General features: G+C 41.8%; 1 protein-coding gene across 6 annotated transcripts in view; it reads left to right on the top strand.

Moving 5' to 3' along the window:
* Window positions 1-25,626, top strand: part of esrrga (estrogen-related receptor gamma a) — a 142,062-nt gene that overhangs the window by 86,518 nt on the left and 29,918 nt on the right. For 4 of the 6 annotated variants that reach the window (XM_034581147.1, XM_034581152.1, XM_034581149.1 and 1 more), the window contains exons 3-5: window positions 4,837-5,261; window positions 11,776-11,904; window positions 23,861-23,971. In XM_034581147.1, the coding sequence (XP_034437038.1) occupies window positions 4,837-5,261; window positions 11,776-11,904; window positions 23,861-23,971 (665 nt within the window). The remainder of the gene's footprint in view (window positions 1-4,836; window positions 5,262-11,775; window positions 11,905-23,860; window positions 23,972-25,626) is intronic. The other 2 variants (XM_034581150.1, XM_034581148.1) reach the window with 1 other exon arrangement.

Below are 25,626 nucleotides of genomic sequence, written 5' to 3'. Positions count from 1 at the left end.
TTGAAAAGGGAGTAAAACAGAGAGAAACAGAGCAAAGAAAGGAAAATAAACAGCGTGAGGTGAGAATTGAAAAAGTAATTCAGTCTATTGATGAAATCATTTTCTTCATTTGATGAAGGAAATGTAAACAAACTTCACTCCTTTCCTTAATTCAATATATTTTCTTTCCTGTCCTCCATCCATCCATCCATCCATCCATCCATCCATCCATCCATCCTTCCTTCACTTTCCCCCTCGGTCCCAGAGCATTGCAGGTATCATCTAGATAGAATTGTGTAAGCTTTTCTCTCTCTTCCTTCTTTTTTTCTTTTTGCTTATTGGACTGTGTGTTCTTATCAGCATCGAGAGCACAATGCTTGGTGTGATGGAAAGGTATTAGCCAACCCATGGCAGCTACATTGTCAGCACTTCTCTCCTCTTCCTCTGTCTCTACTGCCACCTCTTCTCTTTCCTCTCTGCTTTTTCCTCCTCCCTCTCTCTCCTCTTATTGTTCTCCACTCATTTTTATTGCTTTTTCAGTGGGAATTTGGTTTTGAAAATATTGTCCGGCCAATGTTCATTTCTCTACACCTACAGACGCTGAACATTGTCACGGTGGAGTAAATGGTCTCTATCTACATAGAGCTTTTCTAGTCTTGTAGACCACTCACAGCTCTTTGCAGTACAGTTTTTGCCATTCACCTATACAGACACATTCAACCACACATTGTTAGTGCATGTATGTGAAGCACTTTATCAAACATCGCTCAAACTCTTCCGGCAATTTGGGGTTCAGTGTCTTAGAGCATATATATATAAAAATATATATAAATATAAAAGTTTCCACTGTTGGAAAATAATGCTCTTTACGTTTACACCTTAGCTGCAATTTAAAAAAAAACTATTCTAAATAAAAAATATATGAATCTTTAATCTGTTGTGATAACAATTTTCTCCTCTTCTCCTCTCCTCTCCTCTCCTCTCCTCTCCTCTCCTCTCCTCTGCTCTCCCCTCCTCTGCTTTCCTCACCTCTCCTCTCTTCTCTCCTCCTCTCTGAGTTGTTTGAGGATCAGTTTGTCTTTGTGGCTGCCATCTAAAGCGAGGCAGTCCTACAAAGATTGTATATAATGAAGGAGTGCAAGCGCACACAGAAACACAGGCTAAAGGAGCGCACAGTGAAACAGCACAGAGACGCAGAACGAGACACAGAGTAGTTCCTCTAATACGATGATTGTATGTTTGTCCCTGACAGTTGTCAGGGCACTGCATCGGCCCACCGCTCTAATGACAGCTTGTCATACCAAAGTGCCCACCTTCCTTCAAAGCACACAGAAAAAACACTTCTTTCTTTTTCTTTATTTCTTTCTCTCTCTCATGTCATTTTATTATTTCTGTTGCTCTCTCTCTCTCTCTCTCTCTCTCTCTCTCTCTCTCTCTCTCTCTCTCTCTCTCTCTCTCTCTCTCTCTCTCTCTCTCCCTCCCTCAATGCCTCCATGTGTTTATCTCTCTTTCATGAGTAACTGTGGTTTTCTACAAGATGTGAGAAATAAAAAAAAGAAATGGGTACGAAGGGAAAGAGAAAATGACAGGGATCGAGCTGGAAATGGAGACAAGGGAAGGTGGTAATCTTTCTGTGTGTGTGTGTGTGTGTGTGTGTGTGTGTGTGTGTGTGTGTGTGTGTGTGTGTGTGTGTGTGTGTGTGTGTGTGTGTGTGTGTGTGTGTGTGTGTGTGTGTGTGTGTGTGTGTGTGTGTGTGTGTGTGTGCGCATCCGTCCTCCCTCAGTCAGAGGCAGGTAAATAGACCTGCAGGAACTCAACAGCCACTTTTGTCCTCTTTCTTTGACTGTTTGTGAAAACAGTCTCATATCTGCAGTTGTTGATGTTAACAAAACAAAAAAAATGGACACTTGAGAAAAAATATATTTTGGATGATCCATCACTTAGCTTTCTTTAAGTAAGTAAGTACAAAATGTATAGCAATTAAACTAAAGAAATGCTATTTCATGATATCTAAAAAAACGACATTTTGTTGATGTAGTGTGACAGGCACAGAAGTTACACTCCTTGCAGTGAAGCAGTTCAAAAAGCTAAAATCTTCTTCTTTTTACGAGAGTGTCATTAAATGATTCTCTCCCGCTGGAGTGCATCAGCATGTACAAAATGGCAGGCGGAGAATGACATTCAAAACCTCTTTTCTATAACAGAATTAAGCAAAACAGCTAATCCCTAAATCTGATTACCGTCACTCATCTCATAACACAGTGCTCACGTCTTTGTGAAAACACAAAAAGAGAAGGAAATGCACTCAAGTCTTTTCCCTCTTTATATAAATCTCCTGAAAACACCTGAAAACATAAAGAATTGATAAAAAAGTGAGACCCCACCCCCTTCCCTCTCTCTCTCCTCACTCATCTGAAGAGCAGACAGGCACAATAAGACTGCTCTTTCAGCACTGAGCTGTCGCTACATAGCTCCATAATTATACTGATAACATACATACATAAATGCATTCAACCCCTCGCTCGGCACGACGCACTGGCTGTGATTTCTTAATCTTCTTTCCTCTACTCCTCTTCTCTGCACGCATGTCTTCTTTTTTCTCTTTATTCCTCCCCGTTCGACTGCCATTATTTTTCATTTATAAGCAGGGTGAGAGAGAAAGAGAGAGAGAGAGAGAGAGAGATGATAGAGGAAGAGAAAGGGTGAGACAGAGCAAAGAGGAGGAATAGAAAAGAAGAGGGGAAGAGAGATAGATGAGAATTTGAGAGAGAGAGAGAGAAAGGGAAGTGGGGGAAAAAAGCACCTGAGATCTTTTGGCACTTAAACTCTTTCACTTAATGGCACTCAGAGGGATTGACGGTGGAAGGGAGGGGGCAGGAAAAGAGCATAAAGAGTGAAAAAGGAGAGATTAAATCATCACCATCACATCATCTACTTAAATGGGTCTGCTCTCTTTTTCTGTCACCACCGTGTTTTCTCTCCCTCTACGAGAACACAGAAAACCCCGAACAATCTCTCATCGTCCCATCACTCTCTCCCACATTTGCATTAACATTCTTCCTCGCTCATCCTCACCTTTCATGTTTTCTGTCTGTATCCCTCCATCACCTTTCTCTTGATTTGTGTCCGCACCTTCATGACTGTCCCTCTCATTCCAAACTGAAGGCCCACCATAGCATCAGATAAATGGATTTATACACATTGGTGGATACCACAAAGCCAGGATTAATAAGAGGGGGGGAGAAGGGATGAACGGAATAAAATAAATGATGAAAAGGGGGGAAAGGCCAAAGTAATGTACATAATAAATGTCATGTCGCTTTATGAAAGGAAAATTTGATGAAAAAGAAAGGAGTGAATTTTAGGTAAAGGAGCTGCGTTGCCTCACCTCCTCGTTGGCCAAAGCAAACTGCTTTGTCTCAATTTCCTGCACATCAAATACATAAAACCTCTGCTGCACAATAAAAACCGTACAAGCAGATCTAAACCTGCTGCCTGTAATTTTACTATCATCAGTCATTGACTGTCCCTCGCTCTGGCCGCCTGTCTGCCTACCTGTTTTCCTGTCCGTATCCATTCCACATACCCCCACCCTCCCTTCGCCCGACAGCCTCTCCATTCCCCGTCAGGGCGCTGTCTGTGTTTTATGGGTCCCTGTAGAACAGGGATCTTTTACAGGCCGACTGGACTTTAGAAGCCCCTCGTTTAGCAGCATCCTGCCTTAATTAAAAACCCCTTTTGTGCTCTCTGCTTTTAACAATGAAAAGGGAGAGAAGGCACGGAGGAGGGCAGGGTTAGAGGGATAGAGAGTGGTAATGCAAAAAGGAAAGAGAAAGAGAGAGATGGCGGTGAATGGGAGGTGATAGGGAGACAGGCAGATAGATAGTAAGGTAGACAAAGGGAGGGATGGAGAGATATGGACAGAGAAAAGATAGCTGTTAATTACAACTGCCATTAACAAGACACTAGTGAGGCTCCTGAGGGAGAGGAAGACGGGTAAGGAGAGAGGGAGGAAGGAAGCGAAGGAGAGAGGGAGGAAAGAGGGGAAGCAGGTTAGAGGAAAGGAGAGTGAGCAGAGAAGAACAGGAGAGGAGGAGAGGAGTGACTCAGATTAGCAGAGATTTAGTTTTTTTAAACACATTTGTGTATTTCGTGATTTCCCCTAACTTGTTAGACCTCAATGCTTGAATACTGCATGAGCGTGTGTGTGTGTGTGTGCGTGCGTGAGAGGCTGTCTGTGGGATGATTGAGCAGCAGAGAGCCTGCTTACTGATTACCTTCATGTAGAACAAACTGCTATTGACTGGAGAGTGACGGATGACCATCGGCCCCTGAGCATGTGTGTGTGTGTGTGTGTGTTTATGTGACTGTGTGCTGATCTGGATGTTTCTCCGCTGCAGCTCTCTCTTACACGCGGTTTCCCTAATGAACCGAAATCCATTTCTTTTTCTTATTTAAGTCTCTTACTCTCTTTTTATTACCTCCCCTTTTCTTTTTCTCTCTGCACATCTCTCTCTCTCTCATTTCTCTTAGAACGCAGAATACCAAATGTGAAGGATGGATTGTGTGTACATGTGTGCGTGTGTCATTTATTGGCTTACTGGGCTCTGTGAAAAAATACAAATCCATCATAGAAAGTGACAGTGAGGAAATACGAAAAATGATTGCTATGATTGGACTTTCAAAGGATCAAATTTTTGTTGAACATCGCCTAAACTGTAACCTTTTCTCTTCGATCTCTTTCCTCAAACTCTTCCCTCCTTGTTTTTCCCTTTTCTTTATAAACATCCAGTTACATTTTCTTGTGAGGCTGTTCTTCATCATCTTCTTCTATTTGTTCTTGTCTCCCTCCCTCAGGCTTCTCTGCAGAATGTCCAGTAAGGAGCGGCACCTTGAGTCCAACTGTCCGTCCTCTTATATAAAGACTGAGCCCTCTAGTCCTGCGTCCCTGACTGACAGTCTAAACCATCACTCCCCCGGCGGCTCCAGTGACGCCTCAGGCTCATATTCGTCCACGATGAACGGTCACCCCAACGGCTTAGACTCCCCGAGCCTCTACGGCTCCAACGCAGGGCCCCTGGGTCCTGCCGGCGGCCCCGGATCGAAACGTTACGAGGACTGTTCGTCAACGATTGGGGAAGATTCGCAGATCAAGTGCGAGTATATGCTGAATTCCATCCCCAAGAGGCTGTGTCTGGTGTGCGGGGACATTGCGTCAGGGTACCACTATGGAGTGGCGTCCTGTGAGGCCTGCAAGGCCTTCTTCAAACGTACCATCCAAGGTTGGCTTACATTTTGAAGTTGTCTAAATTATCTGTTTGTCTGCCGACATTTCTGTCTTGTTTTCTCTTTTATCAGCTCCATCGTCAGAGGTTTGGTTCAATCTTGTCATTTGTCTCTTGGTTTTGCACAAGTCCTGATTTAGTTTGTCAAATTGACATAACAGAGAATGGGGGTGTTGAAATGGCAAACTGACAGGTCTTGAGTGTGTTAACCCAAGGGTTGTTGTTATTTTATTCAGATTTAATCTAAACTGTAACCCTGTGAAAGCACATACACATTAGATTTGGCTTAGGCCAAGGTCAGGGGTTAAAGGTCAAGGTAGCGTGTTCTTTATATTGAAATGAATTGGCTCCTTAAAAGAGACAAACTTTCAGAGAACAGTTTCACACATCTCACCTAAAAATAAAACTTTTCTCCCACACATGCACATACACTTGAGCAACTATACTAGATCCAGGACATACAATAAAAGCCTCAGGCCAGATGTGAACCCAGATTTTTATGTGGCACATGTCTGCTAAGTAAGCCAACAGGACACGCACCGTTTTAGGTCTCCTTCACCAGTTCTCCTTCTGTCACGCATGCACATACACACACTCATGTAAACCCATCAAATCAGGTTCATGCATATGCACAAACTCCCAGACACGCCCCCCTTTCACCCTCAACCTTGACCTCTTCTTCATCAACAGCAAAGAGTAATTTGCAGGTTGTGTTTGCATTCCCAGATCGGACTGATTATACTTCCCAGGAAGAGTGTGAGCTATAAGCCTGTTGTCTAGGAGATAAGGTAGCATCAGGGGAAGGTCAGATGTCATGTCTAGGTGTCAGGAGTTCAGGTTAGGGAAGAGGAGAGAAGGGATAGAACAGTAATCCACATGATGAGAAGAGTAGCAAGAATGAGGCGCAGTAATCCTTTGCTTGTCTCTTGTTAGGTTCAGAAGTAGTGCAGGTAGTGCACAGGTATTCAAACCATGCTCCCCACATTGTGTGGACATTCACTTGATGCTTGATGCAGCTTGATCAACACTATTGTCTTCATTTACCCTCGTAGACACAGTGTAGGTCAGTCTTATAGACAATCAATTAGCCATAAAGTAAGCCAGGTAGGCAGCCTGGCTTACTTTTACTTTGTTCACTAATCCATCCAGTGCAACAGTTTGTCGTCCTAGTTCCACATGACTTACTTCTATTATAAACCAGCATTAAAGGAAATGGACTGAGACATTTGATATTTTTGTTGATGCAAACAATTTCCATGAATTAACCAAAATCAACAGTGTGTTAATCTCTCTCTGTTTCTGTGGCTCTTTGTCACAAGTGTACAACCCTACCAAGGACATTCATCTTTAAAAACAAATGTAAATGGTTTGGTTTGAATAATTGTGTAGCATATAATTTAATAAACACACACACACACATATACATATATATATATATTTTTTTTAAACAGGTAGACTGCAACAAATTTGCTTGATGGTCATTGCGCACACCAACTGTGACATCAGCACAATAGAGTTGTCTGTAGAGACAGACCTATTCGCAGACTCTTGCCTCCAGCTCAATCCATGCTAGCCACCATTTTAAACGATGGAAACCCTGTGCGCATGAACAGCACGATTTCGGCAAACATTTGCAGAATATTCTTTGCCAATGTTTTGGGGTTTTTCCAAGTATTGACGGGGCAAACCAATGCATGGTACATAGAAATGACTCAAAGTAACCTACATTACCCATGTTGATCATACAAAAAGTCAGTGCAACGGTGTAGCTCAAGTTTTTAATAGTTCTTGGACAACAACGAAGGTCAATGGCACCTTTCATGGTATTTGTTGACAATTAATAAAATATAGGATAGAATCTTGTATTTTAGGAAATCTGGGAAAGTCATAAACGTTTATAATCAGGCCACCAAGGTGCTTAGCTGGTCAACAAGCGATAAACATTTGAAGGCTTAGAATTATTTTTAATAATTAATCAAGCCCATCACTCAGCAGAACGTCCTCTTGTCAGCCAGTCTGCTACTGCAATAATCAAGCTAGCAGTCAGTCAGCAAGCCGTCATCGATCCATTGAGTCAGTCAGTCAGTCAGTCATATCAGACAGGATTCATCTATCTGCCTTTCCATCCATCCACCTATCTGTCGCTGCTTTCTTTTGCCTCCGATAAGCAGCTTTCCCAGTAAAGCCCCAGAGAGACAGGGGGGATGTGGGAGGGGGTGGAAGTCTTACATCCACGAGATGGTCACCACTACCTAGAGATGACCTGTATGTGTTTATTATGGGATGAGATCAGGACACGGTGAAATCCTGACAAAGAGATTGGAGCACACCCATATACAGAGATAAAGGTAGAGACCTCGTTCGCTAGCCTGCTCACACACACAAACACAGAGGCGCGTTCACTCACAGACACCTGCTCACATGAGCACACACACGTCCTTGTAATCATCCAGTGTATAGGTTTAACCCCTAATTCATGTGTCATCGCTGCAGCGTCCAATAGTTGACCAATTCCAGATGTCTCATTTCATTTAGAGGGCTTGTTATAGGTTACAAAGGTGAGGACACGGTTAGAGATTAAATACAATAGCCCAGCAAACATATATGATGCCTCTTCAGAGTTTGACCTTGAATAGATTTAAACCAATGCACTGAACTCTTTCTATACGATTCCCTCATTTTCACCCTATTTGTAATCCTCCTGTCTCCTGTCGTGGACATGTTGCAGATCAGGAAGGCCAGAGTTAGAGGTTATAGGTCAAGACGAGCCGCAGGATAGTTGTCACGAAAGGTTGGGAGGATATGCAGCAGTTTTTTTAGGCTGAACATAGTGAACCAGACTATAATATAGGGATATACTGTCAACAAGCTTAAAATTTCAGACCCCCTAAGTCATGTCTTAATAGCTTCGTTGGCTAAAGCAGCACCAAATTTTCACATTCTCTGTCAAAATTAGGATTTAGAATAATTCTTGTTGTCTATTAAGAAATGCCTCATGGTCTATTCTACACAACATCGATTTTTATACCACTAATTTAGTTAATCGTTAGTTATCATTTATTTCAATTAAAATCATTGCAGAGCATTGTTAGCAACAAATCGTAGCACTTTTTTAATCAATGTTCGTGCTACAGTACCACCGTTTGTTTGGATGCAAACTGAACAGTCTTGGATCCTCTGGAACAAATGGGCCATGACATTATCTTTGGCTACTGCACAAGCCAAACTCATCCACAGACAAGTGTGGATATGTGTTAGCCTATGTGTCTGTTTGGGGGCTTGTGCTCATCCAAATGAAAATGAGCGCAGGTTATGTGTGCATATTTACCCATGCAACTGTGTTTATTTGCGGCTGTGAGTTTGTGTGTGTGTGTGTGTGTGTGTGTGTGTGTGTGTGTGTGTGTGTGTGTGTGTGTGTGTGTGTGTGTGTGTGTGTGTGTGTGTGTGTGTGTGTGTGTGTTTGTGTGTGTCTTGGCTGGAAAGCGAGGCCAGCCTCAGATGGGCAGCAGCAGACATATTGGTATGTTTCAACCCATTAGCCAATAAAACCGCAGGTAATCACCAAAAAACACCTCCAGCTGGACAGGGAGGAGAGCATGGGGGGAGGAGGAGAGGAGAGGAGAGGAAAGAAGAGGAAGAGGGGGAGAAAGAGGAGTACACCTGTTAAGATAAACAATAAGTTGAGACACTGAATGAGAGAAAGAAGAAAGAAGGGAAAGGGTGGACTGGTCACATGGATGTAAGGGGGAATCAGTGGTGTGTGTGTGTGTGTGTGTGTGTGTGTGTGTGTGTGTGTGTGTGTGTGTGTGTGTGTGTGTGTGTGTGTGTGTGTGTGTGTGTGTGTGTGTGTGTGTGTGTGTGTGTGTGTGTGTGTGTGTGTCACGGCGTGGAGGAAGTGGCTCTGGCAGCTGCTGTTTCTGTGGCGTCAGTCCAGCGACACCTGACAACCTGCATCTATCACTCCCTTATTGAGAGAGAGGGATAAAGGGGAGTGAGGAGGAGGGCAAAGTGTGCGAGAGGGAGGGATGGAGCGATGAAATGGGAAGACGAGAGGCAGCATGAGCAGAAGAGGGAGGTGGGGGAGAGTGAGTGAAGAGGACGGGTGGTAGGGATGGAGAGCGGAGGACGACTGAAAGGTGCAGTGACAGGGTGGTCAAACCAGGGTGTCCATGTGACTGTTCATCTTCATTCCATGTAAAAGAAAATAACCACATCCGTCCACAGTTATACAGTGTTTAATATTCAAATATATATTATACATTATATATTATTTTATATTTTTATAGTTAATAGTAAGGGATGTACTAGGGTTAGTTGTACCTTGTCAGTTGGTCTCCTCCCTCGTCCTCTACCGGTGTTTTATGTTGTGTCTTTTTATTAAGAAACCAAGGGACCATAACAAAGAAAGCCAATGGGAGAGAGAGGCTGAGTTTATGTCAAAGTTAGTGTGCTAGCTTCACAAAAGGAAAAAAAGAGATAGAGCACATAGAGGACTGCAGAACACACACACACATAAACATTCATATTGTACAATGGTGTTCAATTGTCATGCAGCAGGTGGACATACACTCACATCTCAAAGGAGATTGCAGGGGATTTGAGGCCCTTCGCCCAAGACGCATAAAGACGGACACACACAGAGAAAAAGAGGGAGCTATGACATTCGGATACAAACCCTTTCATTTATAGTTTCTTCCCTATACCTGTGCTCTCAAGCAGAATGTTTATATCTATGTCCAAGCATACAAAGAGTATAGATATGACAAATAGGTTACATGTTTCCATATCCCACCTTTATACTGGCCTGTAATATAAGCCTACAGTATGCTAGTCATTTAGGTACTATTGAATTAATATGGTGTAATTTTAGGTTTCACAAACATTGATTTTTTTCTGTTGATATTATAGAGCACATACTTCTGCTCAGGCCCAACAGTCCCCTTATGAAACCACATTTAAATTCACTACATCCAGATTTTTGAAGATTTATTTTCTACAAAATCCATGAATTATAATCTGAGAAATAGGATAGACACCAAAAGTTTAATTTGTTCTTCCCTGAGCCATACTGCATCTTTCCATTAAGTTTTGTGTAAATCTGTTCAGCTGTTTTTATGCAGTCTTGTTTAAAATCAAACAAACCAATCAGCAAAAGGAAAGGGGTGAAAACATAACCTTCTTAACGTTTGAGTTATTTTTGCTTATTGGTGGCCCCTCCTACAGTAACACTTGACATGTCAAGCTGTTTACATTTGTATTCACACCTAAGCTTTAACGCATTTAACCTTAACACTATCCACCTTATAAGTGGCTTTTTACGGCAGTTATCCATTTAGGCACCCTCGCTTGTTTAGCCCATGCTGCTAATAAGGCCTTTGACTGACTCTCCATTAACAGACAGAGATTCTATGTCGTGGCATTAGCGCATTTATCCTTAGTGCTAGTTAAGTGTCCGCCTAAATTGCGGACTTAATCTGCTCCTCCTCTATCATCCTCATGCACAGGTTGGGTGTGTAAGCTAACTAGTCCCATTAGTAGTGTCCATTAGACTGCGAGGGCTCCCCCAGCATTTAGCATGTTTAGCCTTCCCTTTAACTAATAAGGCCGATTAATGAGTGTCTTGTTACCCATTAGGAAGTTGTTTGTGCATTTAGCCTTTTTCCCAAGCTAACTAGCCCCCTTAATCAGCCCAGTAATGAGAAACATCCTCTCCACAGCAGCAGTCAATAGTGATTGCTGTTTAGTCTGTTTCACTGGGAGATGCATTGGCTTTCTGGGGCACTGTAGTTGTAACATCTCAACACATCTTTACACAATTCTGAGTAATTCTGTAATAGCCTGAAGTGCACCTAACAAATCTACAGCTGTGATTTAACCGTGTGGAAGCAAATGTGGAGGATAAATGAGTAGAACCGGAGGAGGGTCAAGCTGAGAACAAAACAGAAACCATTCAAAAAGGCACAGTAGATTGGGAGGTATCATTTAGACCTAAGTAAGATGCAAGGATCTTAAAAAAGCATAGATGAATGAGATTAGGAGAATATATTAGCAGGAAGATATAGAGAGAGATGGGTAAATTGGCCTATAGAGGGAAACAAAAGAAAGATGTTATACCATTTTCATTATATTCTCGATTATATAACACAATCTCGCAGCCCTGACACACCTCAGGCGTCATTTTTGTTGGCCAGGGTATTGAAGTTAATAGACTTACTGTACACCAGCTAATAATCCCAGCCTCCGCTCTGCCACCAGAGAGCTAACTTGAGCAAACTGCTGCAAGTCGCACAACCTGGACACATGAACGTCATTTCATTAGACAAATGCACAAATACACATTAAACCCTGCTTTTCAAAACAAGGTTTAGGCTTATTTTGTTTTATATGTGACCTATAATTTATTTTCATGCAGCTGGATTTGAGCACCAACACTAGCAGGTTGTCGTCGCTGTTTTCTTCTGAAATGAAATGTTTCATTTTGTCTCTCCTCCAACATGTCTACGTGCCTCAGGCAACATCGAGTACAGCTGTCCAGCTACCAACGAGTGCGAGATCACCAAGAGGAGACGCAAGTCGTGCCAGGCCTGCCGCTTCATGAAGTGTCTGAATGTGGGCATGCTGAGGGAGGGTAAGGGAAAAGGTCTCTTACTTATCTTTCTCTGTTACCTGTGCTACATGCAGCATTGCAAAGTCCATTATTTATGTTGTGGTCAATAGAGGCCAATGCAGATACGATTTGGAACTTCTCAATACAGCTTATTGCATCATGGGCTTTAAATTAGCAAATGAATTATTCTCTGAGAAATGAATGAAAATGTTGAAAAACTACATGGGTTCTTCCCTGACCCTTTAAACACACTTCCATCAAGTTTCCTGAAAATCTTTGTAGTAGTTTTTCATAATCCAAATAACTATCAAACAAACAAACAGACAAAAACACAACCTCTGTGGGGGTGTTGAACATACATTTAATAACATTAAAACAAAGATATCAATGTATGACAGTAGTTTCTTGATGTTGAATAATGCTGCATGTAGCACCTCAAAGAAAATGTAATAACTCTGTTATCAGTATATTGTAATGTGTTTCTATCTGTATCATGCTGTGTCTTGTTGCCTTCTCCCTCTCATGTCCGTGTCACTTCATACTGTCTGTGTTTACGGCTGTTCCTGACTCTCTTGTCCGTCAGCTTATCTCACCATCACTTAACATTGATTTAGATTCCTCTCTTCTTTTCTTGTGTATATTTACCTTTCACTTCCGTATCAACTAGTTACATACAGTAGTTTCCAGGACCATACACAGGGACAAAGACCCACTTCCAAACACTGACAGTGTGCTTGATTTACTTCACCTTAACAAGGTAAATATAGAAATTACAGGATAATTGGGACACTCGCGCTCAGCAGCAGCTCATTGGTGAAAAAAAGCTAAAAACTGGGGGAAAAAACAACAAGACATATTATCTGCCCCCAAACCACTTTGATTAAATACACTCACTCTCTCATTTTTACACTCCCTCGTTGCCTCTGCCTCTTTCTCTGCCTCTCGTCTGCCCACCTCTGACCTTTCTACTCCCACTGCACTTCCAACGATGAAAGGAGGGAGAGGAGTGGTGAGGGATGAAGACGAGAGCCAATAGAGAGAGGGAGAAGGGCATATTCGGAGGGTGGGGAGCCAGGGGGAGGGAGGAGGGGAGAAAGAGAGAGAGGAGAGAGATTGATTTATAGGAGCAGAGGAGAGGGACCAGGGGAGGATGAGAGGCAGGGGAGGATGGTTGAATGAAGCAGAAAGTGTGTGAGAGAGGGACGGAGGAGAAGAGAGGAGGGTCAAGGTTGTAATTGATGGGAGACCTGGCCTACGCCCCCTACCTCAGAGTGGTCAGGGAGTGTGCCTCCGCCGACGCCTGCCAGCCCTCCCTCCATTCATTCCTGTCTTCGTCTCTACCTCCAATTCTCCCACTCAGTATTATTGTACTGCTTGTGTTGCCTTTTGTCCATCCATTCTCCTCTTCACTTCACTGTTCTCTCTATCCTGTTGGCAACATGAAGTCCATACCTGCAGCTTCTCACCCACTCAAACAGCATCACATAAAGACCCCAACGATAGATAATAAAACCATGACAACGCTCACATCACTGTGATTTTGATTCAAATGCTTTGTGGGTTGATCACATCTAAAATATCACATTTTAAAACATAACAGAAAACAAAATCGAGCACAAACATTGTCAAAAATATACGTATTTAGTTGTTAATATAATCAAAAATGCCACAAATGTACACTTGGCTGGACATTGTCATTGTGCGATATAATGAGATGTATCATGTGACAATCCCAAAAATGTCTATTCTGTCATTGTATGCTCCATCTTTTATTTCGTTGTGGTGCAAAGCAATATCCTTCATTATTTGGACGGTGCTTTGCATTCCCACATACGGCACAGATGGAGGCAGGAAATTTGCATGAAGGCAACACAAAGTGAGTGAACGTGATGCAGCGCGCGTTAATTCCAAACAGTGGGAGAAGTTCAGCCAGCCAAGATGAAACAAGGAGCTCGTACCTGAAAGAGGGGCTACTTCTGTCAAAATGTCCTTTTCAAATTAAACCACAGACCGGTCCCCACAACAGACTCAAATACCACTAACCTCTTTTACCACCTATGTAACAATACTGTCAGTCGGTATAGAGAGTGCCACAATATTATAGTCAAATGTTTAAAACAAACCCCCGACTCAGATATGCAGAACATAATATTACACTAAGAATAAGGAAGGGATTTTACTTCGGCAAAGACGTGACCACACTTGAGTAACAAGTAATGATATGTATTATTGTGTGGTTATAAAATATAGGATATAGATATAAGATATATACGATTTAACTCATATCACACATCCTAACTTCAAAGTATTCTTTCTGTCAAATTTTCAAGATGAAAAATTTTGTAAAATAGAAGATAATTCTTCTCAAAAAGCTTCACACAGTTAAAAACACACAGTGTTAGAATCTTGGAGCCTCATCACTGCCTCACTGCAAAAGAATGCTCAACTCTCTTTCTCTCCTCTGTATTCTCACTGTCTCTCTTGTGCGCTCACACAAACACTCACACACACGCACACACACACAACAAACACACATATTCCCAACAAGCTGCTGTCGTAGCATTTGTTCTCCCAGTCGATCTGACATAGGCAGAACCTGTGTCTCATCTCCTGTTTTGTCGCATGTACAAGTGTGCGGCCACAAACACACACAGTAAGTAGATGTAATGTAGACGGTCAGCTTAGACTGCAACCTCTGAGAAACCACAGTGCCCTTGTTGATAAACTTCAAACAACGACTAAATATGTTTTTATTTAGAAGCTCCAATTACTGCAACACATCTTTTATTAATTTTGAGTATAAATAGGTTTATAAAATTAGATTTTGTTTAGGGGTGAGTGATGTGGAAGTTTACATGCTATGAATTTTGAGGAAGTCTGTGGTTATAAGCCAGGGGTGGGGAATCTATTTCCCGTCAAGGGCCATTTAAATGTTAGAACACATATATCACACTAACCTCTCCAATGCAAGGGCTAAAACTGCTTCTCTGTGGCGAGGCATCTGATGTCAGATTGTATTGATGATGCATAACAGCTGTTGCAATGTTGCATTCACCCTGACAATGGACCAGGGGGACCACCCTCATGTTAGTCAAATTTTTTATAAAAAAATTAATTGGGCTATCTTGATTTTATTCTGTATTTTGTCAGGGGTCAGGTCATAATATTTTGCGCGCCACAACCCAAACGTTCCATGTTAACCAGTAGTTTTAAATGTAGTGTGTGTGTGTGTGTGTGTGTAGCTGAGGGATATGTGTTTCTGTCCTGAGCAGGCTAACAAATAGCTGCCTTTTGTTGCCACTGATTCCCTGCTCCACGCACATACATCATGCACACACATACACGTGGACCTACATATATATATATACATCAACATGACAGACCACAGCCACCCCATTTGTTGTGTGGGGTGTGAATTTAATACAAAGGGTCCCACTTTACATATGAATAAGGGTCATTTGGAAAATTGATACTTTCATTTTCTTATATTTTTCTCATTTTCACTCTTTTTGAACCCATGGGAAATTTGGAAAGACCTCGATATAAAAGAGCGAAACATATTTCTTCACCTTTGCTTTGTTCTGCTGGAGGTGTATAAATGTTCGCATTGTACAAGTAGAGTTTCCCATAATTCTTGAAGCAGTAGTGCATCCTGTAGATCTACTAAATATCTCCTTTAACATCCCAGCGAATTACTAAGACAAATCAGAAACAGCTCATTTTTTTATGTCACATTATTAAAATAAAGAATAAGACCTACTCTGGAAATTATTCCTTGGTCACTGATTTCACATGTCAAACATTCTTTTCATTGAAATCAGCCTTTAAGATATTTTTGGTTTTGATAGCAAAGACAGTTTGGTAATTAATTTTTTTTTTCTTAAGAGAAATGTTTGCTCACTAAATTTCTTATTTTGTTCGTCAACATTTCACAGTTGATTGATAATTAGAAAAGCACAAATCGGATCTCAGATATTGACCCAATACTACCACACTTTTAATAATAACATTCATGAACAGGATAAATGGCACTGGTGTACCTCTACCTGGTTAAACATGCTACCTCTCCGAACCAAAAGCCTTTGGCAAACAAAATAAACCATCGCCCACCGTGTTTAATGCCGCCAGTCTGGGTGTTAGCATCGTTGCAGCAGAACTGAATAAATGATAATGGTAAGTGGCTTGATCAGTTAGCATCAGAGCTAACTGTGGATGTCAGGGGCTAGCTGGCGGGAGAAAGGTGAAGATAAAGTGGGAAAAGTGTGTGTGTGTGTGTGTGTGTGTGTGTGTGTGTGTGTGTGTGTGTGTGTGTGTGTGTGGATGCTGTAGTTTACCCCTTAGGGCAAGATCTGCCTCAAATTAGCTTTGTCGCCCTGGGAGACAGAGAGGGTGAGAGGAAGAGCAAGTGAGGCAGCAATAAGTGTGTGTGTGTGTTTGTGTGTGTGTGTGATAGAGAGAGAGAGAGAGAGAGAGAGAGAGAGAGAGAGAGAGAGAGAGAGAGAGAGAGAGAGGGCGAGAGAGGGCAGCACAAGAGGCCAGAGGCCAGTAAACCAACTCGTAAACTAAGCCGTTTGTCTACATGTTCTCTTAAACACGCACCTGATCATGTGAATACACACACACTCGCTTACTATTGGATTTTCTCACCCTCCACTGTGAGGAGGAGAGAGGAGAGGAGAGGAGGGAAGAGGAGAGGAGAGGAGTGAACGAGCAGGGGGTAAACTGAAGGAATGAACGAACATGCGGCACCCACCCACCAATATGTAGCAACTAATTTCTGGACCAAGGCAATTAAAAGGCCTGACTATATTATGAGAACTTCCCCTCTGGCAATGGCTGTCTGTCCATTTTTAATGAGGTCATAATGATGCGTCAGCTGAAGAGCGAAAGGTCACAGGGGCGGTGCTTAAATCTGCCTAGAGAGAGGGGGGTGGAGTGACAGAGGGGTATAATTGCAGGTAAAAGATTTAATGAAAAATATTGAAACAGGAGATTGATGAAGGAGAATGTGATTTACAACAAATGCTAACCACATAAAATACATTTTAACACGATTTTATTTAGCTGGCAAATAAAAGAACATAAACAAGCAATGTAGCTGTCACGGTTATTTCCATTTATACACAAAGTGCAAGGCAGGACATAATGTATTCAACATCAGTACTAATTTGTGCAAATGTCATGTACAGAATACAAAACACAGATCACACATTTGAACATGAAAGCCTTTGGCAGAGGCACACGGTCCAGGAGCCAGCAATATTCAGTATGCATGTACACTCTACATATGGTCATATTGACAGATTTGCTCCCTTACAACAGAGCATCTTTGATGATGGCACGTCTGATGAATAATGGTTAAACAGACAGAATGTGTTGAATCCAAAACCAAAGCCTCCGTCTCTGTAATGCCATAAATGGCCAGCTGGATTCAGATGGTAGACTACTGGAGAGAAAAGTCCACAGACTGCAAATATAAACCTTGGCACACTGCCACACACACACACACACACACACACAGACACACTAACAGCTCGTGCCAACTTTGGCCGTGCTCCCCACGGCCTCTAAGACCTAATGAGTGAGATCGGGTGGAAGGCCCCAGTCTGTGTGAATGTCGGGGTGTGTGTGAGTGTGTGTATGTGTGTGTGAGTGTGTTTGGTGTGTGGATATACAGCTGGTGGTGTGCGTCATAACTCTCCTTATAGCTCAACGTTCCTGACCGCTGGTATCCAATCTCATTGCTCCACGCACATGCAGTCACACGCACCACGATCAAAACAACTGGCGATACACGTCTACTCACGTTATAGAAACACAGTTAGTCTCGAACACATTTCTCTAAACGTGTGAGTAATTAAATGGTAAATGTGCAGTTATATATTATTATATTACTCAAAGCACTTAGTCCCATTGAGTGCGTCTATATGTAGCACACATTCATACATCCCATTCACACACACTGACGGCACAGCTGGCAGGGAAGATTTTGTGTCCAGTGTGATGCCCAAGGACTCTTTAAGATGCAGGAGGAGGGAGTTTGGGGTTGAACTACTAACCTTCTGTTTAGTGGATGCCCCGCTCTACCTCCTGAACCATTGCCACAATGCAACAAGAAGTTGAAATCACAAGGAATAAGTGGCTTAGTGGATGGTAGACAGCAGGAAAATGAGGAGATTACAAGGAGATGTGAGGAAAGAATGAAAGCAGAGGATGAGGGAGCGAGTGACGGGGAGAGGGGAGGAGAGGAGAGGTCGGGGAAACAGGCGAGTGCCAGACAACTGGTGGCGTCTGGTGATCCCCCCACGGGAAACTTGTAGCTAAATCTAGCCCTGTAGTGTCTGTCCTGAGTGTGTATGTGTGTTCCGTGTGTGTGTGAGTGGCATCTGGTTGCATCCAAGCTAGAACGGAGCAATAATGGGAATACTGTGACGAGAGATCTCCCTAAGTGGTCTGCTCTCCTTCACATACACTTTTCTCTCTGTTTGTCTGGAGAGGAGAGGAGAGGAGAGGAGAGGAGAGGAGAGGAGAGGAGAGGAGAGACCTTTGAGGACATTTAACTTATCCTTTAATGGTCACAATTATCAATTGCAATAAAGAACACAACATGGTGCAGGACCCTAACCCCCATATAATAAAGACATTCAATGATTCAAAAATTAAGAATATAGTATTGTTGCATAAAACATATTCATATCCCTAAAAAGAAAAAACAATCTTCTAAGTTAGAAATCGTTTTATAATTTTCTCTATTTTTCTGTAGACCCCCACATGTCTGTTTGTAGCCACAGCCCCATGTATGTGGCAGAAAGAATCCCCATCCAGACACATTCCGATTTCACAGATGGGAGTAGAAGGAGGGAGATGTATTGTATTTGTGTGGTTTATTATCTAACTGCTCTGGGACTTGTCATTTATTTATTTAACAGAAGATTTTTTTTGTTATTTTTGTTATTTTCCGCTTTATTTGACAGTGCAATGCTTTCATCACGGTGTATTTCATAAGCATGAGCTGAAAGGAAAAAGTGTGGAAAAGGCTGCAGCTTCACACACATGCCCACATTCGCAGAAACACACACACCAACACATTCACACACCAGTGACAGCCACCTGCCCGCTGCCTCAGGCAGAGCTGTTCTGATCTGTTCTGGTCTAAACAAACGTCACTGCATGACACTACACACACTTTTCTCTGAACCTCCCCCCAACACTGCTGCTCTCTTTATCTCTCTTCTTTAATATTTTTCTGTCATTACAAAAAAACATTTCCTCATTTTTGTAGGGATTCACTTGGTTTATTTTGAACCCATCTTTCTCTCTTTCATTCATTTATTTTGTTTGTCTTTCTTAGACACACACACACACACACACACACACACACACACACACACACACACACACACACACACCCAGTGGATTTGAAAGAGTCTGTTGTCTTGCCCAATCTACTGGCCCATCACTTCTTAAACCCACATAGGAAAACCCTATATGTTATTACATCAACACGTTTGTTGAGCACACACACACACACACAGACACACACACACACACACAGACAGATACTCACAAAGCGTGAAAACCTGGTCTGTGGTGCAAGAGAGACCTCAACCTTGTAACATCTTCAATTACCATAAAACTGCTCCTCTCTTCCTCCCTCACTTCCTCACCCTCTCATTGTTTCCTATTGAAATGCTCTCTCCCTCTTGTGCTGTCTGTCATCCCTCCTTCCCTTCACTCCAAACAAATTTTATTTGTCTTCCCACTCTGTCCCCACACTCCTCTTCGGCCTTTCACTCTCTCGTTCTCTTATCATATCATTGACCATCTGAAATCAATCCATTCCTCTCTTCCTCTCGCTTTCCACGCCCGCAGCTTCTCTCTTCAAAACCACTTAGGTGTCAGAGGCATTTCACTTGCAATCCCTCAACTATTCAAGAACACACACACACACACACACACACACACACACACACACTGACACAGAAAGACGCCACCACAGTGTAAAATCTATGCTGATGTGATCAGTGCAGATCGTCTTATTGACAGACACCAGTATTACCAGGATAGGAATGATTCACCTTCATCACTGTCACTGGGTGTGTGTGTGTGTATACACATCTTGTATTTTACAAAACTTAAGCCATTTTCAAAGTGTATAGAAGTAGAAGCAGTAGACTGAGGTGTACTGTTAGTTGACATAATAATTGAAGCATATAATTGAGGTGTTTAACCTCTGTGGATTCCTCCCTCTTTTTATTTCATGGATCTGTCCTTTTCTCTCATTCCATCCATTTCTCATTTCCTTTTATTAGCCCTCACTTCATCCTCTTTCATTTCACTATTTTTTTCTCATTCTCCTTTCTTCTTTTGTTTACAAGCCCATCCATTACTTACACCTCCCCTACTCCTCTTATTTCACAACCTATGCTCCAGTCTTTTCTCCTCTGTTCTCTTCTCTTTCTTTTTCCATAATCGTCCATTAATGCATTTTATCATTTCTATCTAAATTTTATTTCTTTTCTCTCAACTTTTTGTTCCATTCCTTTCCCATTCCCTGTCCAATTATTCTGCTCTATTCTTTTTCATCTTTACATTTTTTTTTTTTTTTATCCGTACATTTTCCTCCCTTCAACCCTTTACCTTACTCTCCTCCTCTCCTCTCCTTCTCCTCTCGCCCATTCTTTATGATTTGAAGGCTCATTTGTTAAAAGGAGGTAGAGCACCCTTACTCTCCCTCTTGCCTCCTCCTGTCTCTTTTTTGTGGGCTTTGGAAATATAATTTTCAATTTTTAATTTGATTCATTTAGATTTGATCATTAATCAGCGCTGGGAGAGAGTTAATTTGGTGGAAAATAGATGAGGTAGTTAGAGAGGGCTCTTTATGAAGTGAGCTCAGCGCAGCATTGGCCTTTTTAGGTATAAAGGAAAGAGAAAAATTGAGAGTCTGTGTGTTAGAGAATTTGTGCTACAGAGGAATAAGTGTGTGTGCATATTTTTTTGTATGCAAGAGAGACGCAGAGTAGAAGAATTATTGCAATAGAAAGTCTGCTTCTTTATAGATGCTAGAATCTTTTAACTCTAAACGCCTCTTCCAGAGTCTGTGTTGTTTTTTAACACTGAAAAATCAGGTTTAAATCAGTTACGGCACAAAGGCAGAGATCAGGGAGATGGTGGCTCTTCAATATTCTAAGATCTGCAAAAACAGAAACAGTATCTGAACCACTGGTACGAGATTAAAGCCTAAAACTGTCTGGACTTTTGGCCAATTTTTTTTGCAAAATGCCACTTTTAATTTGACAATGGTATAATCACATTTACAGAAACAACATAGCTGTGTGTATCCGTCCAACTCAGTTGATTATGTATGTTTTAAGAAGATTAATTAAACACAGAAACACTTTATTACTCTTATGAATTCATCTGCAGGGACCAGTTAAATATATAGAAATAATGAGAAATTATCGACCTCTGAGTCTTCACCTTAATTCTTCTAGCAGGGAATTGTATGTAACTTTTCCCAGCGGTAGCCCAACATTATTATTTCTGCCAAGGATATTCTGTTTTTACCCGTGTCTGTTTCTTGGTTTAATTCTTATTAGAATTACACAAAAACTACTAAAGCAAGTTGCGCCAAATTTGGTGGAGTGATCGAATCTGGGTCAGGGCAGAACCCATCAGATTTTGGTGCAGTTGCAGATTAACGGTTGGAGGCAGGGATTTTCTTTTCTATTTATTTTTGCTATGTTTAATGACATTTTGGCCTTGGCAGAGATATACGACCTATTGAGTGCCATTCTAGTTTTCTCTGCTGTTGACTTCTACTTTGATACTCCTCTAAAAATGAGTGGCGAGGGAGCTGTTCTTGCATACTACAGGTTAAACTGTTCTGTGACTCAAACTTAATATGTGATTGGAGGACTCAGCAGGAGGTCTAGATGTATCATAGTACATTCAATGCTTCAGACACAGAAGTTTTCCAAATATTTCTCTCCGACATCTTCATCACATTGCATTGAATTTCTCTTTGAATGCATGTAGCCATATCACAGAAATATTTCTGTAATCTTTACACATGTATCTTCTGATTCAGGTTCTTCATTTAGAACCCTTTCTTTAATTCAGTCTGTATACATCCTCACCATCTAAACCTCAAACCTTTCCCTCTGCTTTTGGTCCTCCACCTTTTCTACCTCTGTTCCTGCCTTCACTCTATCTCTGTCTCCTCCTCTGACCAGCCACTGACCCAGGTGGTGACTGAGCAAGCTGCTTGTTGGGGGCTTACCCAAACACACAGTGAGGATGTGGGTTAGAGAAACGTAGAGGGAGTGTGAATGTGTCTGTAGGAGAGAGAGAAAGCGGGAAGTGTGTGTGTGAGTGGGTTTGTACCCCCTGGTGTTAAGAGTTTCTTGACCGTTAGCTGACACTGGCCCCCCCACTGTACCTGGACTGCCAGTCCTTCTGTCTACCTATCCTCATCTCAAACACACACACACACATGTGCACATACACACAGATGCATGTCATGTTCAGTTCACTGAGTAGAGCGCTGTTTGGGTTAATTGGTGGTTTTTAAAAGACTAAAATTCCCAAGAAAATTTTGTGAGGTGCTTTGAATAAAAGCAGCCACCAAATTTAGGCTACACATTTATAAAACACAAGTAAAACAATTAAAACACAAACCGATATAACCAAGTTTAAATGGACAAACATGCACCCTGACGTGTTTTTACTCCTTGTCAGAATTAAAAAGTATTTCTGGAAAATCTCTTAGGTGTGTCGTCTTGAACGTGGTCAGCACATTTTTCAGAGGATTTAAATCTGTGTGCGTGAGCAGATCTCTCTCTTGCTGTCTCACTCTTTTTATACTCCTCTCCCACTTTTTCTCTTTTTCCATCCATTTGAATGAAATCCTCACTGTTTGTTGTTTGTTTTTTTTTCTCAGATAACCTCTCAAATCTGTGATTCTGTAGGAGATAATATAGTTGTTGTTTTTTTTATTCGTATCCTTTTATTGTCAGTAACTAATTCTAGGCGTCTACTTCTCAGATCACTCAGTCAGTGTGTTCAATATTAGGATAACTTCTTATTCCGTAGACAGTCCGTTGACAAAGTTGCCGTACACCATGGTGTTCTCCATGTCTGTTCAGCATTAGTGGCTTTTACTGGTTGTGTTAACGTCCCATTTGCTTGTATTTATTTTGATGACACTGCTGCTGCTGTCGCTGCCAGAAATGTAAAATCAGTCTTGTTTTTGCTGAAAGAGCCAAGCGTGATTTTTATCAAATCAGCAATTCAAAAAGCTTTTATTCACATGGTCAGAGGTTGAAATATTGTAAACTGAAACAAATGTTAACATCATGAAGACATTACTTCATTTATAGTAAAGATAGTCAGATTAAAACCTGAAATTACATGTAGATATAAAAGGAGAAAAAGAGATGGGTCATTTATTTCATTTCTGAATGTTACAAAATAATCAGTTCATTTTTGAAACATTTGACTGCTGGCCTTTTACATTCCTCCTCTCCTCTCCTCCTCCAGGGTACATGACACCTCTGTCTTCCTTATCCATCTTTAAGTGGTAACCACGGTAACATCCAATCCCCTAAGAGATAGGCCTAATTAAATTAGGAGTCCTTTGTGTCAATTAATTAGCGAGACAGAGAGAGAGAGACAGAGATTGGGCAAGAGACCTGAAAAAGAGTCAGAAACCCAGAGAGACAAAGTGAGAGAGCGAGAGAGAGAGAGTGTGAAGGAGAGAGAGGCCTTGTACTCAAATGGTATCCCATTCAAATTTTGCTTGTTGAAAATTCAAAAGTGACGCACAAATACAAACATCACATGCATGCGCTACATACTTCATGGTGTTAGTCCATCCCATATTTTCCCAAACTTTCCCATCATTTCTCTGCTCTCTTTTCTTGCATACTAACAGATTTGTTATTTTCCTTGTCGTGCACAATGCGTTGACACATACCTCTTCCTACAGGTGTTCGTCTGGACAGGGTTCGTGGTGGGAGACAGAAGTATAAGCGCCGGATAGACGCGGACAACAGTCCATACCTGAATCCACAACTGGCTCTACCCCCCAAGAAGCCATGTAAGAACGCATACACAAACAAACAAACAAACAAACAAACAAAAGACAGAGTGTGGTAAAAGAATGTGCATTAGTCCTTCTCTGTTTGAGATTCTCAAGGACAGCAAGTGTTATCCTTTCCTCAGGACACTGTAACTCATACACTACATATACGCTGACATTGTATATAGAGGGAACAATAATACAACAGACAACACACAGGAGGTGTTGTTTAGAGACCAGAAGTACAAAGGGCCACCTTTCCATTAGTTTCTGTGCTAATGGAAACAGTTGGACAGTAAAAACATTGAAACACACACACACATAAATAGACACAGGGTTGTGAGAAGCCCATCTGTTTGGGAAGGAGTTTATCTCCCCGTCTCTACTGCTACCAGTTTGGGGTCATAACATTTTATACGTGTAATATTTCACTGTAAAGGTATTCATTTAGCGTGGGCTGGATTGGCTGCGTTTTTAAAAGAATAAAACCATCGCCAAAGACTGATGATTGAAAAATTAACAAGGGAGAGAGGGAGGGAGCGAACGAGGGAGGGAGGGAGCGAGGGAGGGAGCGAGGGAGGGAGCGAGCGAGTGAGACTGACAGGGAGACAGCAGAAGGGGAGAGGGAGCGAGGGTAAGAGAGAGGGGGAGGCGGGGGTAGGGTTGACTAGCCAAAACTCTAATCCGGATTAAATCCAATCTGGCAACCACATCAAACTAGAGTTAGCTCTCTAGCTAACTGTCTGCTCGTGCACACAACACACACACACACACACACACATGTTGTGCAGATTGAGCGGTGTTTAGCAGCTTGGTCCCTAAAGCCCATTTTGCTTAAAGCTGGAGCATATTCTGCTTTAGGCCAATATGCTGAATGGCTGCACAACATCTTACCAGAGCTTCTGCACAACTAATCATTGAAATGATGGGATAATGTGAGTGTGTGTACACAACATTAGCCCCTCATTGCTTTTATTTATAGGACAGTGTGAACATGAGTCATTTACTTGAATCACCAGCGAGTAGAAATAGTTATTAATCCCCTTTATTAATAATTTCCTTAATATAGAGTTTATAGGAAACCATGCAAACCCATTCTTGAAAAACAAAAACTATAGGGTTCGACTTCGACTCCCTACGCCTCTCTTTTTCTTTCTCTGTCACAGTCTCACACGGTCAATCTCTCTCTCTCTCTCTCTCTCTCTCTCTCTCTCTCTGTCTCTCTCTCTCTCTCTCTCTCTCTCTCTCTCTCTCTCTCTCTCTCTCTCTCCGTCTTTCTCTCCGATACACACACACAGCCTATCTATCTGTAGTCCAATCCCTAGCCTCAGCGTCCCCATTGATTGTCTGAGAACAGAACAATAGCCCAGGGTTTGGAAATGGGCTTCCATTGATTCTAATTAGGAAAACATTAAATAAGATTTACCCACAGATACTGCAGTGTGACTGGGATGGGTTGGGCTCAAACGACCCTGGAGCTGGAGCGAGAGGGAAGAGGATGGGATATAAAAATATATATATGTAAAGTGTGTGCACATGTGTGTTTGTAACAAAATTAGAGATAGTGTCAGATCAATACACAACTCATCCTCCTAACTCTGTTCCACTCGGTCTTATCTCTAGCTGTCGCTCTCTCCACTCCTCCTGTCTCTCTTTTTTACAATCTGTCCATG

This window comes from Hippoglossus hippoglossus, chromosome 3 (genome assembly GCF_009819705.1).
Source record: "Hippoglossus hippoglossus isolate fHipHip1 chromosome 3, fHipHip1.pri, whole genome shotgun sequence".
In the NCBI taxonomy this organism is placed as follows: Eukaryota; Metazoa; Chordata; class Actinopteri; order Pleuronectiformes; family Pleuronectidae; genus Hippoglossus; species Hippoglossus hippoglossus.
Note: the sequence above shows the minus strand (reverse complement) of the source record. Positions and strands in the feature narration are given on the sequence as shown.